This window comes from Mytilus trossulus, chromosome 11 (genome assembly GCF_036588685.1).
Source record: "Mytilus trossulus isolate FHL-02 chromosome 11, PNRI_Mtr1.1.1.hap1, whole genome shotgun sequence".
NCBI lineage: Eukaryota > Metazoa > Mollusca > Bivalvia > Mytilida > Mytilidae > Mytilus > Mytilus trossulus.
In genome coordinates, this window is record NC_086383.1 from 70,105,182 (window position 1) to 70,120,088 (window position 14,907).

At 33.2% G+C, this 14,907-nt stretch overlaps 1 protein-coding gene across 1 annotated transcript in view; it reads left to right on the forward strand.

Moving 5' to 3' along the window:
* Window positions 1–14,907, forward strand: part of LOC134691487 (death-associated protein kinase dapk-1-like) — a 124,752-nt gene that overhangs the window by 10,906 nt on the left and 98,939 nt on the right. Inside the window, exons 2-4 of the mRNA XM_063552030.1 lie at window positions 7,464–7,529; window positions 10,407–10,654; window positions 14,351–14,374. Coding sequence (XP_063408100.1) covers window positions 14,357–14,374 — 18 coding nt within the window. The 5' untranslated portion in view covers window positions 7,464–7,529; window positions 10,407–10,654; window positions 14,351–14,356. The remainder of the gene's footprint in view (window positions 1–7,463; window positions 7,530–10,406; window positions 10,655–14,350; window positions 14,375–14,907) is intronic.

Here is a 14,907-nt window from a genome sequence, read left to right on the forward strand (position 1 = left end):
TATTACGCCGAACAGAAACTAGGGCGAACCAGAATCAGGGCGGATGGACCCGGATTCCGGGTGGTCCTAGTTCCCAACAACAATAGAATATACACATGTAATACTAAATAGTCATAGTTTACAAGCAGAGGCGGATCCACTGACTGCCTAAGAGGGGGCCTGCTTCCAGTCATGCTTCAGTAGGGATTTCCTATGTAACCAAGGTTTTCCCACAAAAAGGGGGAGGGTTTACCCCATGCGTCCTCAAATATTCACTGGTTAAAGTTTTTGAAATTTTAATAACTTTATTAAACTATCCTGGATTTCTACCAAACTTTGACAGAAGCTTGTTTATGATCATAAGATAGTATCCAGAAGTCATGGAAGTAAATTTTGTAAAAATAAAATTCCATTTTTTCCGTATTTTACTTTTAAATGGACTTAAATTTTCTGCCAGGAAACAACACATTCACTTTAAGCTTTTTAAAATTGAACTTTCTTATACTAGTTTGGATTTGTACCAAACTTGAACAGAAGCTTGTTTATGATCAAAAGCTAGTATCTAGAAGGAAATTTAGTTTTCTTCCAGTTGACATTAAATTTAGTCTGCAGTTTAAAGTTTTTAAACAGTATTAGATTCATAAACTATCCTGGATTTTTACCAAACTTGGACAGAAGCTTCTTAAAATTTTAAGATAATATCAAGCATGTCAAGAGGAATATTTTATTGATTTATTTCCTCATTATTGTTGAGCCTGCAATTAACAGAAAGAGTAGGCGAGACACTGGGTTCCGCGGAACCCGGACAAATTTTTATTATTTTTATTAAACAAATATAAATATTGTTCAAATAGTTTTTAAGTATTTATTGTTTTAATATATATTCTTCAAGATAATACTACAGTTTAGTAATGCCTAAGGTGAAGAATATAGTTCAATGGTGCCATATTTAGATGAAAAGTATTCAACTCTATGTACATGTATTTAACTGCACATTGCAGCATCACTCGTTTATGATGGCTGTTTTTAATTGTTCAACCTGACCAAACATTTGTAAATCATGCACCCAAAAGCACATACAATGTACTGGATGTGCTGAAGCTGCCATTGAAAAACAATAAATAATAATAAGAACAACAAATGTATTATGTCATTTATGACACAAAATCAGTACATGCACAACAAAAAATCGCACACGGAAAGCAAAGGAACAGTGCTTTTATTGTTGTTTTTAATATCAAAGTCGCAGTGAAGCCTTCAACACAAAATGTTGTATAATAATGATATTTATCATATACTTGTATAAAATATTACTTAAATTTTACAGTCCAATAACATTTGAAAATATCAAAAGGCTATGAAAGGATTACTAGATTTATTGACCAGATTTTTAAGAATTTCCATAGCGGGCTGATAAAGGTACCTTTATTGACTGCTTCCGGAATGTTATCACATGCCTTTCCGTTAATTTCCGTGACGTTTATCACATGCAACTTCGTGCATTTCCGGAAATTTGATTGTAAACGAAAACAGAACGCGGAAAACGGCAAGTGATAAGACTTTAAATGAATTAAGTTTAACATGTTTTGAAAGACATACATGTAAATGAGGTAACAATATTATTGAAGAACATGATTTTTGTGTTGACAAAACAAATAAAATGTGTTCTTTATATATCAATAAAACAATTAAAGTAAAGAATTTGTTTTGGTTGTCTGTAAATATTTTCTGAAAGTGCAAAGACAAACAAAATTGAATTTCAATAGTTCTTGTCTGTATATCTTCTGCTGAAGTATATGATAAAAAGATAATTACATGTCATTTCTTCATATCAGACCCTTTATCGGCCCTCGTTCATGATATCCGCCCTCGAGCCTGCGGCTCTTGGGCTGATATCACAACCTTGGGCCGATAAAGGATTTGATATGAAAAATGCCATGTAATAATCTATACGTATCATTGAATTGTTTATGAATACAAATTTTCAAGTTGTATATTAATCAGGGGTTCAAATTTACTTTAAGCAATGGAAGGTCCAGGACTTTTGACCAAAGATACTTGAAGGTGACTGGTCTTCCATTATTCTTAGAAAGGTCCAATTTTTATTTAAAATTCAATTTATAAAAACAAAATGCTTACCATAACATGATAAGATAAAACCTGAGGATTCCAGTAAATAAGTTTTGAGCGGGAAATACAAATATGAAAGTTTCGGTAGGAAAGAAAAAATAGATAAAAATAAAATATTTCTGGGAAATACAAATAAATGATTTTCAGTCGGAACGAATTAATAGCATGAATAGAGTCGGCCGGTAAAGGGCAAACAAACAATATTTTAATTTAAGCCTTATGTAATATTTTGTTTTTGTGTCGAAAAGGGAAACCATTTTATTCAATGTTTCAAACATAAGTGTGTTGAAGATTTCAGGTAAAGGAACTTTACCAATAATTTTGCCATCACTTGGGGACCTTCTCCGCCATCATCTTGTCTGCCGTCAAAGAACATGAAGAATTAAAAATCTTCTCACCTGAAACTACTGGGCTAAATGTTATCAAAATTTACCTGAATGTTCCTAAGGGCATCTACATTTGTAGTTTAAAAATTGTATCTGTTGATTTAATCCATTAACATTAAACATGGCTGATGATGCTAAAAATAGAACATAGGAATAATTTGCATTTTTTTGGCTTATACATTTTTTATTTCAAAAACTAAAGCAGAAAGAGCAAATCCTTGTATCTCCTGTAAAATTTTCAGAAAATTTGACAACACGTTTCGGAGTTTTTGCCTCTGAAATGACAATTTTTTAGTAAATTTTGAAAGATTTTGGTTTATATATCTTAAAAACTAAAGCAGTTAAAGCAAATTTGACAATTTGGAGGTCTCGGTTTATGTTCTGTGGAATTTTTAGAAAAATTATTTATCATTTTTTCGAGTTATTGTCCCTGAAATGTCAATAATTTGTTGATTTCGTAGTTTTGAAATTTCAATAAGTAAAAACAATCAAAATAAGTTCTACAAATCATCAACTTAGACTGAATAGTCAAATGACACCTTTATACAGGAATTGTATTTTATAAATGATGCAGTATCTATAGATAAAAAGAAATTGTTTCTTGAAAATGTATTTCGAGGTCATTAATGTCATACATGTACATGAAGGTTGTACATTTTTTTGTAAATCTATGATATACACACAAAGCAAAAGAACAAGGCTTTTATTGTTGTTCTCTATAGTCAAAGTGAGGCCTTCAACACGGAATGTTGTATAATATGTATTATTATACCTTACATATATTTTAAACAATTCTATTGGGTGAAACGTTGTCACGTGACATGGAATAATTCAGTTGTTTTTCATTCAATTGCAAGGAAGGACGAATAACCCTAAAAATTTCCACCAGCGGTGAATAACCCTATTATTCACCGGCGAATAACCTTTTGAGATTGTTGATTTGTACTTGAGTTCTCTCCCATGATTATGACGTCACAGACGTAAATAAACAAAATGGCAGCGTTCACGTTACAGTTGAAGCTCACCGAGAGACGATGAAGAAAAAGAGACGAGGAGATGAGGCATTAGACATGAACAGAGTGACAGCAGCTGATGATAGCTCTTATAGAGTAACGGTCCTTTTCAGGGCCATCAATATTTTACAAAAAGATTCTACTTTTGTTGTACAATCTAGAGTCAATCTAGAACACAAATGTATTTTCATCTGACGTCAACTTGTCTTTGACTTTGTTATGTAAAACATATAGAAAGTGTTCGAAAGGCCTTTCCACTGTTAGTTCGGTATAATAAATCAATATGTATTATTATACCTTACATATATTTCAAATAATTCTATTGGGTGAAACTTTATCACGGGACATGGAATAATTCATTTAATTTTCATTCAATTGCAATGAACAATGATGAAGGACTAATAACCCTAAAAACTTACCCCAGCGGAGAATAACCCTATTATTCAACGGTGAATAACCTTTTCAGTTTGTTTATTTGTACTTGAGTTACCTCCCATGAAAATTACGTCACAGGCGTAAATAAACAAAAAACAAAATGGCAGCATTCACGCTACACTGGAACCCCATCGAGAGACGAGGAAATAAGACATTGGACATGAATATAGCTGAGAGTGCCAGAAGCCGATGATATCTCTTATAAACGGTCCTTTTCAGGGCCATCAATATTTTACAAAAAGATTCTACTTTTGTTGTAAATTCGAGTATTTTGAACACAAAAATGTATTTTCAAAAGTCAGCAATGGTCAGTCTCGTGTTATCATGGTTATGTTAAAAATATAGACTTTACAGTGTAAGTGTTCAAAATGCCCTTCCACTGTTCGTTCGGTATTATAAAACAATTTTGTCCCGTTGAAAAGTTGAATATCCAAAATTGTCAACCCTTAAAAGTTATTTCACTACGGGCTGCGCCCTCAATGAAATAACCTTCTCGTGTTGACAATTTTGGATATTCACCTTTTCAACGGGCCATAATTGTATATTGTATCATTTAATTATTTATTAAGAAAATCAACTTGTCCGACCTCTGACATTAATCACTTGGCTGAATCCAGAATTGAAAATCTAGGATATCAATAATGTGACACTGGGCTTTTGTCACACCTGATGAAGGGAGTAAGTTGGTGTGTTGTATGAATTAGAAAACAATAAAATATCATCAGTACTAGACCTACAAAATGCCTCTTAAGAAGATCTATAAATAGGCAAAACTAACCATTATAAGGAAAAAGAAAAAAATCAAAATGTCATATTTTTTACCAGGTGAGCGATTAAGGCTCAGGAGAGGCTCTTGGTATTTGTTGTTATATCTGACCATCATGTTCAGGTGTTGCTACACTACACATTCTCATGTTTTACTTTTGTACACAATTATTTCACAAAAATAACTCCCATAATGCCATTAGACAGCCTTGCTAATAGCACAGCGACATGACACAAAAATAACTCCCATTAGACAGCCTTGCTAATAGTACAGAGACGTGACACAAAAATAACTCCAATTAGACAGCCTTGCTAATAATACAGTGACATGACACAAAAATAACTCCCATTAGACAGCCTTTTTAATAATACAGTGACATGACACATAAATAACTCATATTAGACAGCCTTGTTAATAATACAGCGACATGACACAAGAATAACTCCAATTAGACATTTAGACAGCCTGGCTAATAATACAGTGACATGACACAAAACTAACTCCCATTAGACATTTAGACAGCCTTGTTAATAATACAGTGACTTGACACAGAAATAACTCCAATTAGACAGCCTTGTTAATAATACAGTGACATAACACATAAATAACTCATATTAGACAGCCTGGCTAATAATACAGTGACGTGACACAAAAATAACTCCAATTAGATAGCCATGCTAATAATACAGTGACATGACACATAAATAACTCATATAAGACAGCCTGGCTAATAATACAGTGACATGACACAAAAATAACTCCCATTAGACAGCCTGGCTAATAATACAGTGAAGTGACACAAAAATAACTCCCATTAGACAGCCTTGCTAATAATACAGTGACGTGACACAAAAATAACTCCAATTAGACAGCCTGGCTAATAATACAGTGACATGACACAAAAATAACTCCCGTTAGACAGCCTGGCTAATAATACAGTGAAGTGACACAAAAATAACGCCAATTAGATAGCCATGCTAATAATACAGTGAAGTGACACAAAAATAACTCCCATTAGACAGCCTTGCTAATAATACAGTGACATGACACAAAAATAACTCCCATTAGACAGCCTGGCTAATAATACAGTGAAGTGACACAAAAATAACTCCCATTAGACAGCCTTGCTAATAATACAGTGACGTGACACAAAAATAACTCCAATTAGACAGCTTGGCTAATAATACAGTGACATGACACAAAAATAACTCCCGTTAGACAGCCTGGCTAATAATACAGTGACGTGACACATAAATAACTCATATTAGACAGCCTGGCTAATAATACAGTGACATGACATAAAAATAACTCCCATTAGACAGCCTGGCTAATAGCTCAGTGACGTGACACAAAAATAACTCCAATTAGACAGCCTGGCTAATAATACAGTGACGTGACACAAAAATAACTCCAATTAGATAGCCATGCTTATAATACAGTGACATGACACAAAAATAACTCCCATTAGTCAGCCTTGTTAATAATACAGTGACATGACACATAAATAACTCATATTGGACAGCCTGGCTAATAATACAGTGACATGACACAAAAATAACTCCCATTAGACAGCCTGGCTTACAATACAGTGACGTGACACAAAAATAACTCCAATTAGATAGCCATGCTTATAATACAGTGACATGACACAAAAATAACTCCCATTATACAGCCTTGTTAATAATACAGTGACATGACACATAAATAACTCATATTGGACAGCCTGGCTAATAATACAGTGACATGACACATAAATAACTCATATTGGACAGCCTGGCTAATAATACAGTGACATGACACAAAAATAACTCCCATTAGACAGCCTTGCTAATAATACAGTGACGTGACACAAAAATAACTCCAATTAGATAGCCATGCTTATAATACAGTGACATGACACAAAAATAACTCCCATTATACAGCCTTGTTAATAATACATTGACATGACACATAAATAACTCATATTGGACAGCCTGGCTAATAATACAGTGACATGACACAAAAATAACTCCCATTAGACAGCCTGGCTTACAATACAGTGACGTGACACAAAAATAACTCCCATTAGACATTTAAACAGCCTTGCTAATAATACAATGAAGTGACACAAAAATAACTCCCATTAGACAGCCTGGCTAATAATACAGTGACATGACACAAAAAAAACTCCCATTAGACAGCCTTGCTAATAATGCAGTGACATGCCACAAAAATAACTCATATTGGACAGCCTGGCTAATAATACAGTGACGTGACACAAAAATAACTCCAATTAGACAGCCTTGTTAATAATACAGTGACATGACACATAAATAACTCATATTGGACAGCCTGGCTAATAATACAGTGACATGACACAAAAATAACTCCCATTAGACAGCCTGGCTTACAATACAGTGACGTGACACAGAAATAACTCCCATTAGACATTTAGACAGCCTGGCTTATAATGCAGTGACATGACACAAAAATAACTCCCATTAGACAGCCTGGCTAATAATACAGTGACATGACACAAAAATAACTCCCATTAGACAGCCTTGCTAATAACAGGCCTTCATGCTATTATGAATTTGTCCTAAAAACTCCTACACCAAGCTATGTATGGTACTATATACAGAAGGTCATATCTCTTTCATTCATGACACAGACAAGTTACTTGATACAAGCTAAAAAAGTATATACATAATATATTCAGAAATGGTTCAACCGATATTCATATGAAACTGTAATTGAGCTATTTTATATTTTCAGTTTAAAGATCTACTGTTCGTTTTTATTTGATTCAAATCCAGTCGATTTAATACACGTTTAGTAAAGGTAAGTGAATATTATAGTCAAATTGTATTGAATCGTTATGGTATTTATTTTATCAAATGAAATTCAATTAACAATGTTAAAATGTATAATTGTATAAATAAACCAATTTTTCAAGATGTTTCATTACAATGTTAAAATGCTTAAAGGGGAGATAATAAAGAGCTAACAGGATTAACATTTTGCACTCATCTACTTTTGTTATACATGTATTTATATGGAAAACAAAAAAATATGTGACATAACTATATGATTACCAAACTAACATGTCTAACAAAATATTGCAATCATTACAATGTAAATTGCTTAAAAAAATAAGAGTTTTCGACTATGAAGTGAACTTGGGATATTTATGTTAATGGGACAGCAACCATTCAATGAAAGAGGTCAAAATTGTATTCAACCATTGACAAGCATCTTTAAATTATAGACCTATCAGTGGGTTTGTACTTACATTCATGAGCAACACAAGTGCCACATTTGGAGAATGATCTGCTTACCGTTCCTGAGCACCTGAGATCACCACAAACTTTTGGTGGGGTTTGTGTTGCTCAGTCTTAAGGTTTTTATTTTTCTACCGACAAAGTCGAAGGGGACTTTATGTTTGCACTCCGTCAGTCTGTCTGTCTGTCTATGTCTGTCTGTCTGTCCATCCGTCAGACCAGCAAATCAGTTTTCCAGGTTTTATATGCTCGTCAAAATTTTGACGGGACGTATTATAGTATACTAATGTCTGGCGTCCGTCTGACCATGTCGCACCATTTCTTGAGAACAATTTATCCAAATTTCATTAAAATTAACATAGTTGTTTCTTATGATGATCAAACGATCTGTATACTTTTTGGCTAAAATAAGATTAAAACTTTTTCAGTTACGGGACTTTGTAACTAAAACAGGGGTGTTTTTTTTTCACATGTCGTACCGTATCTCAAAAACGATTTATGATTATTGCTTAAATCTTTACACACTTTTTACATGTCTTAGTTATATTAATCTGAAGATCTGTATACTTTTTTGTGATGATTCTTCATTTTATTTTTAATTATTGAATTTTTATTGAGCTTTTTGGTAAAAAACATATAAAACATGTTGTGAGCAATTTGTCTTCTGTCTCTTATATAAACTTCCTATTGAGCAGGAATAAGGAAAGAGTCAAGATATACCTAGCATGACTTCCTGAACAACCCTCGCGTTATTCCAAACATTTTTTAATGTTTTTTTTCACAAGACGACGGGCATATCATGCGCTCGTGGCGCAGCTGTTTATTAGTCCCCTACTGACGAAGTCGAAGGAGACTTTAGGTTTGCACTCTGTTCGTCTGTCTGTCTGTCCATCTGTCTGTCAGTCCGGCAAATAAGTTTCCAGACTTTTTTCTTCATGCTTGAAGATATTGATTTGATATTTGGTGTATTGTTTTATTATGACAAGTTACAGGTCAAGTTCGATTTTAGCTTTTCTCCTTGTTCAGTTAAAGCCCTTTCCCTAGAATTAATTTTTTGATGAAATACTTATTAATTAATAGATTTCTGTTCAAAGGGAAATACGTACTCATTTTTTATTAACTTTCCCTAGAATTATATTTTTGATGAAATACTTATTAATTACTAGATTTTTGTTCAAAGGGAAATAACTCAATTTTTAAAAGACATTGTATTAAGATAAATGACATTTTGGATTTTTTCCCTTCTCTTTAGTAAATTGTTTGAAGAATTAAGTGGTAGGTTTGTTTGTTATTTTATGTAGTTTACACCATGACAAGTTATAGATCAAGTTAGAATTTCGTTCCATTACAATGATTTTTTTAACCGGTAGGGGACTATGTATTGCCATGCTTGTTTTCTTTGTGCTTGAAGATATTGATTTAATATTTGGTTTATTGCTTCATAATGACATGTTACAGATCAAGTTCGAATTAAGTTCTGGTCTGATGATTTTGTACAGAGTTATGGTCCTTGGACTTTGAAAATTCACTTAAATAATCAGTTTTCCTCACTTTGTTTCGTCATACTTGAATATATTGATTTGATAATTGGTCTATAGTTTTATCATGACAGTTACAGATCAAACTCAAATTTTGTTCCGCTCTGATGGTTTTGTGCAGAGTTATGGTCCTTGATCTTCGAAAATTTACTTAAATAATCAGTTTTCCATACTTTCAGTCGTTATGCATGCTTGAAGATATTGACTTGTCTTTGTTATATAGTTTAGACCATGACAAGTTATAGATCAAGTTAACATTTTGTTCCAGTACAATGATTTTTTAAATGGTAGGGGTCCTAGGGGACTATGTATGCCATGCAATAATGTCAGAATGCTTGTTTATTTTGTGTTTTGTGTACTGTTGTTTGTTGGTGTTTTCTCTTTAGCCTTGTCAAAGGTGTCAGACCACCAATTAAAAGTCCCTATCTGTTCAACCAAATTTTGCAATTTTCATAGCTTTCTAAATTTTTTATCTTAAGTTTAACCTCTTACAAACCAGGTATGTCCTGAATCGTACAGGTATCACCTTTCGTCATGCCAATTTTCAGCATACCTTTAAAGCCTTATAAGAAAGAAGAGACCTTCCGAATGGATGTACCACTAAAGATAACCCCTGGTTTTCTTGAAATCTTAAATTAGTATACTATGGAGCGCATTAATCCTCAATTTTTAATGTCAACTCATAGACAAGTAAATTTGGGCTCAAAATGGTCTTAATATATTTCTCTTTCACCAAAAGTTTCATTTCTGCAAATTTGTTGGGTAGTTTAAGTAAACAATGACATCAAATGCACTATTTTTTGTCCGAGTAGGCCTACTTTCACATACGTTCTAAATTTGAGGGAGTAATTGGTGGTGTGACACCTTTAGTTTGAACTTCGATTATTTGTATTTTGTAGATCCTTGTCCAGTCAATGTGATCCTTGTCCAGTCAATGTGATCCTTGTCCAGTCAATGTGATCCAGTCAATGTGATCCTTGTCCAGTCAATGTGATCCTTGTCCAGTCAATGTGATCCTTGTCCATGCAGTCAATGTGTTCCTTATCCATGCAGTCAATGTGATCCTTGTCCAGTTAATGTGATACTTGTCCAGTCAATGAGATCCTTGTCCAGTCAATGTGATCCTTGTCCAGTCAAGTTATTATAGGTAAGTGTACATTATATGTGAACTATATAGGATCATATTACTAAGTGAGATATATGTCAATGAGACAGCAACCCAAAAAAGTAAGAATGGTGATGTATACAGGTCAATATATAGTCAACAAATCAAAAATAACCTCATATGACAAGGTCATTATTTTAATGAAGGTTTATGACCATAAAAGGAAGGTTGGGTTTGATTTTGGGAGTTTTGGTCCCAACAGTTTAGGAATTAGGGGCCCAAAGGGTCCAAAATTTAACTTTGTTTGATTTCATCAAAAATTGAATAATTGGGGTCCTTTGATATGCCGAATCTAACTGTGTATGTAGATTCCTAATTTTTGGTCAAGTTTTCAAATTGGTCTACATTAAGGTCCAAAGGGTCCAAAATTGAACTTAGTTTGATTTTAACAAAAAATGAATCCTTGGGGTTCTTTGATATGCTGAATCTAAAAATGTACTTAGATTTTTGATTATTGGACCAGTTTTCAAGTTGGTCCAAATCAGGGTCCAAAATTAAACTTTGTTTGATTTCATCAAAAATTGAATAATTGGGGTTCTTTGATATGCCAAATCTAACTGTGTATGTAGATTCCTAATTTTTGTTCCCGTTTTCAAATTGGTCTACATTAAAGTCCAAAGGGTCCAAAATTAAACTAAGTTTGATTTTAACAAAAATTGAATTCTTGGGCTTTTTTGATATGCTGAATCTAAACATGTACTTTGATTTTTGATTATGGACCAGTTTTCAAGTTGGTTCAAATCAGGATCCAAAATTATTATATTAAGTATTGTGCAATAGCAAGAAATTTTCAATTGCACAGTATTCAGCAATAGCAAGAAATCTTCAATTGCACAGTATTGTGCAATAGCAAGATATTTTCAATTGCACAGTATTGCGCAATAGCACGAAATCTTCAATTGCACAGTATTGTGCAATAGCAAATATTTTCAATTGCACAGTATTGTGCAATAGCAAGAAATATCTAATTGCACAACATTATGCAATAGCAAGAAATTTTCAATTGGAGTTATCTTTCTTTGTCCAAAATAGTAGTTGAATCAACTTAAATCATTGTTTTATACAATATACAATGTATATTCACTTTTACTACCAACTGATAAATTAAAACAATCTTTACCATTCATTCAGTGATAACAAGCACTTTATTTTACATTTTAATATTTTATGATGTATTTAAATGAGTAGTTATTGTTGCAAACTCCATTAGAAATTTGAATTGAGATTAGTTTTGGGAAAAGGGAAAGGGGGATGTGAAAAAAAATGGGGGGGGGGGGGTTAAATTTTTCTCATTTCAGATTTCATAAATAAAAAGAAAATTTCTTCAAATTTTTTTTTGAGAGGATTAATATTCAACAGCATAGTTAATTGCTCAAAGGCAAAACAATTATTTAAAGTTCATTAGACCACATTCATTCTGTGTATTTAATCACAATCCAAATTTAGAGCTGAATCCATTTCACGGTCCACTAAACATAGAAAATGTGTCTGCTCCACTTCAGGTTAAAGCTTTTTGTCAAGCTATTTTTTGATGAAGTTGAAGTCCTATCGACTTGAAACTTCTTACACATGTTCCCTATGAGTTTTGACCCCAATTTCACAGTCCACTGAACATAGAAAATGATAGTGTTAGTGGGGCATCCATGTACTATCATGACTATGGACACATTCTTGTAGTTTCTGTTGTGCATTGTACAAAGAAAATTTTCATGAAAGTTTTCTTGGCTTTATAATTAATGATTTAAGGGAATGATCATTTATGCCTCAGTGAATATGTTGCTTCAATATGCCAGTTCCGGGATACGGTAGTTAGTTGAATCTGTCATATGACTTCCATCACCACATAACTAAAATGTAGGCATCGTCACTTCCAACACATGTTGAGCGAATGGGTGAAAAAGTTTGATCGTATATTGCACAAAATATTTGGAAAATTAAAATTTAATAAGTTGATGACCCTCCTTAAGTGGTATGGGAATTAAGATTGCGTACTTACGGAAAATAAATTGTTTCTAAACTACTCTGCAGAATGACAATTCTGAAAATGCTTGAAACTTTAATAGAGCAGGGATACAGGCCCGCCTTCTATCTGGTAAATGATGTCACAAAAGGGTGCGAAATTGAGGATATTTTCCGGTGAAAGACATGATTCCAGAAATGGCCTATCAGTTGCATGCAGCGACACAAGTCTATTTGTCTAGTTCGAAGTTACCTTAAGGAGGTGTGGTATGATTAACAATGATGAAATTATTCCTACACCATAGGACAAATATATAAACAATAACAGGTCGTCCAATAGCCTTCAACAATGAGAAAAAGCCAAAACCCATACCATATAATCATCTATAAAAAGACATGGTATAATAAAATGTGAAACATTTCAAAAGAAAAAAAACAGTCTACTTTGTACTACAACAATGAAGGAAAAATGAATATGGTACAACACAGCTTCTAACTACATCCACTACCTTATAGGTCCTGTCTTTCGACAGGCACATACAGAATACAAAATGATTGAATTTAATGTGACTGGTCTAGTTGATCATAGACAGTGTTTCGAGAAGCTGCAATATGATATTTAATATTGTTTTTATGCCCCACCTACGATAGTAGAGAGGCCTTATGTTTTCTGGTCTGTGCCTCCATTCGTTCATTCGTTCGTCCGTTCGTTCGTCGTTCGTTAAAGGTAGTTTTTGATGAAGTTGAAGTCCAATCAACTTGAAACTTAGTACACATGTTCCCCATGATATGATCTTTCTAATTTTAATGCCAAGTTTTAGTGTTGACCCCAATTTCATGGTCAACTGAACATAGAAAATGAAAGTGCGAAGTTCAGGTTTAAGTTTTTGGTCAAGGTAGTTTTTGATGAAGTTAAAGTCACATCTACTTGAAACTTAGTACACATGTTCCCTATGATATGATCTTTCTAATTTAAATTCCAAATTAAAGTTTTGACCCCAATTTCACGGTCCACTAAACATGGAAAATTATAGTGCAAGTGGGGCATCCGTGTACTATGGACACATTCTTGTTTATGTGTGTCTTAATGCTGGTCAATAAAACTTTTGAAATTCTTAGGTCTGGGAAAGTGCAATAGATGTTCTGGTGTTTGATGGAAAGAGTCACACCCTGCTTGTAGAATACATTTGTACCTCATTTAGGGATGTGATCAGATCTTCAAGGTTTTTAGTTCAGTTCATTAACCTCAAATAGTACAGAAAAGTTGAGATAAATGACTGTTTCAATGCTATTATATATTATCGCTATTTTGTGCATTTTTCCTTTGATCTTTTTTGTGATAATTTTCATATCATGCTTCTCGCTTGAGATGGAAAAATTATTGCTAGAAACTAAGGAGACCACGTGGCGTTGCTAACGAAATTGATATTGAAATTGACAACGTCGTCATAGGTAAAATAGCGATAAACAGATTATCATTGATCATCTCAACTCGATTGCTTTTCTCACTTTCGCTGTTCCAGCTCAAGCGAGAAAATCAATCTCGTTGAGATGATCAACGATAATCTATAATTATCTGAATGAAATAAGAAGATAAAAATATTATGTCAGTATTTTACCACCCATAATGGTCATGTATTTTCAATTGGCAATAACACAAATACCTCAATTAAAAATCAACAGTATATATTGAATATAACTTTTCTTTTCTATTTTTAGGCTATAATGGAGGATTGGAATAAGGTAAGATTTACTTAATAGTCTCCTTGTCATTTGTAGTTTTGTTCCCCATTAGTGTACAATTAGATAAAAACTAGTAGAATTCTAAGTGAACGACCAAACTACTTATTCCAAAAACAAAAAAAATATACAACTGGGACAAAGCAAGGTGCACTCAAAAACATTTCTACTCATTAAACGGGTGACACAAACAGCATTTGAATCAGTATTCAGTAACTGAAGAAAACAAACAAAAATGCAGTTTAAGAAATTTAGCGATTATTTTTCAAGTATGAATGTACATGATGTTTGAGGGTGTGGACAGCTTTTGCAGGAGGTGGGAGGTGGGGGCAGGAGTTTGGAGAGAAAAAAATATCCTGGTGGGAGATAGTGTATTATTTATGTAGTACCTTCAGAATCCTTGTTAACAATTTCAAATATGTAACTGTAAGTAGGTCTGTAGAGTTATTTGAAAAAAATATTAGGGCAATTTTTCTAAATAAAAAAATAAAAATAAATGTAATCTCCCCTTGCCATTGTTAAGTTCATGTGAGTTG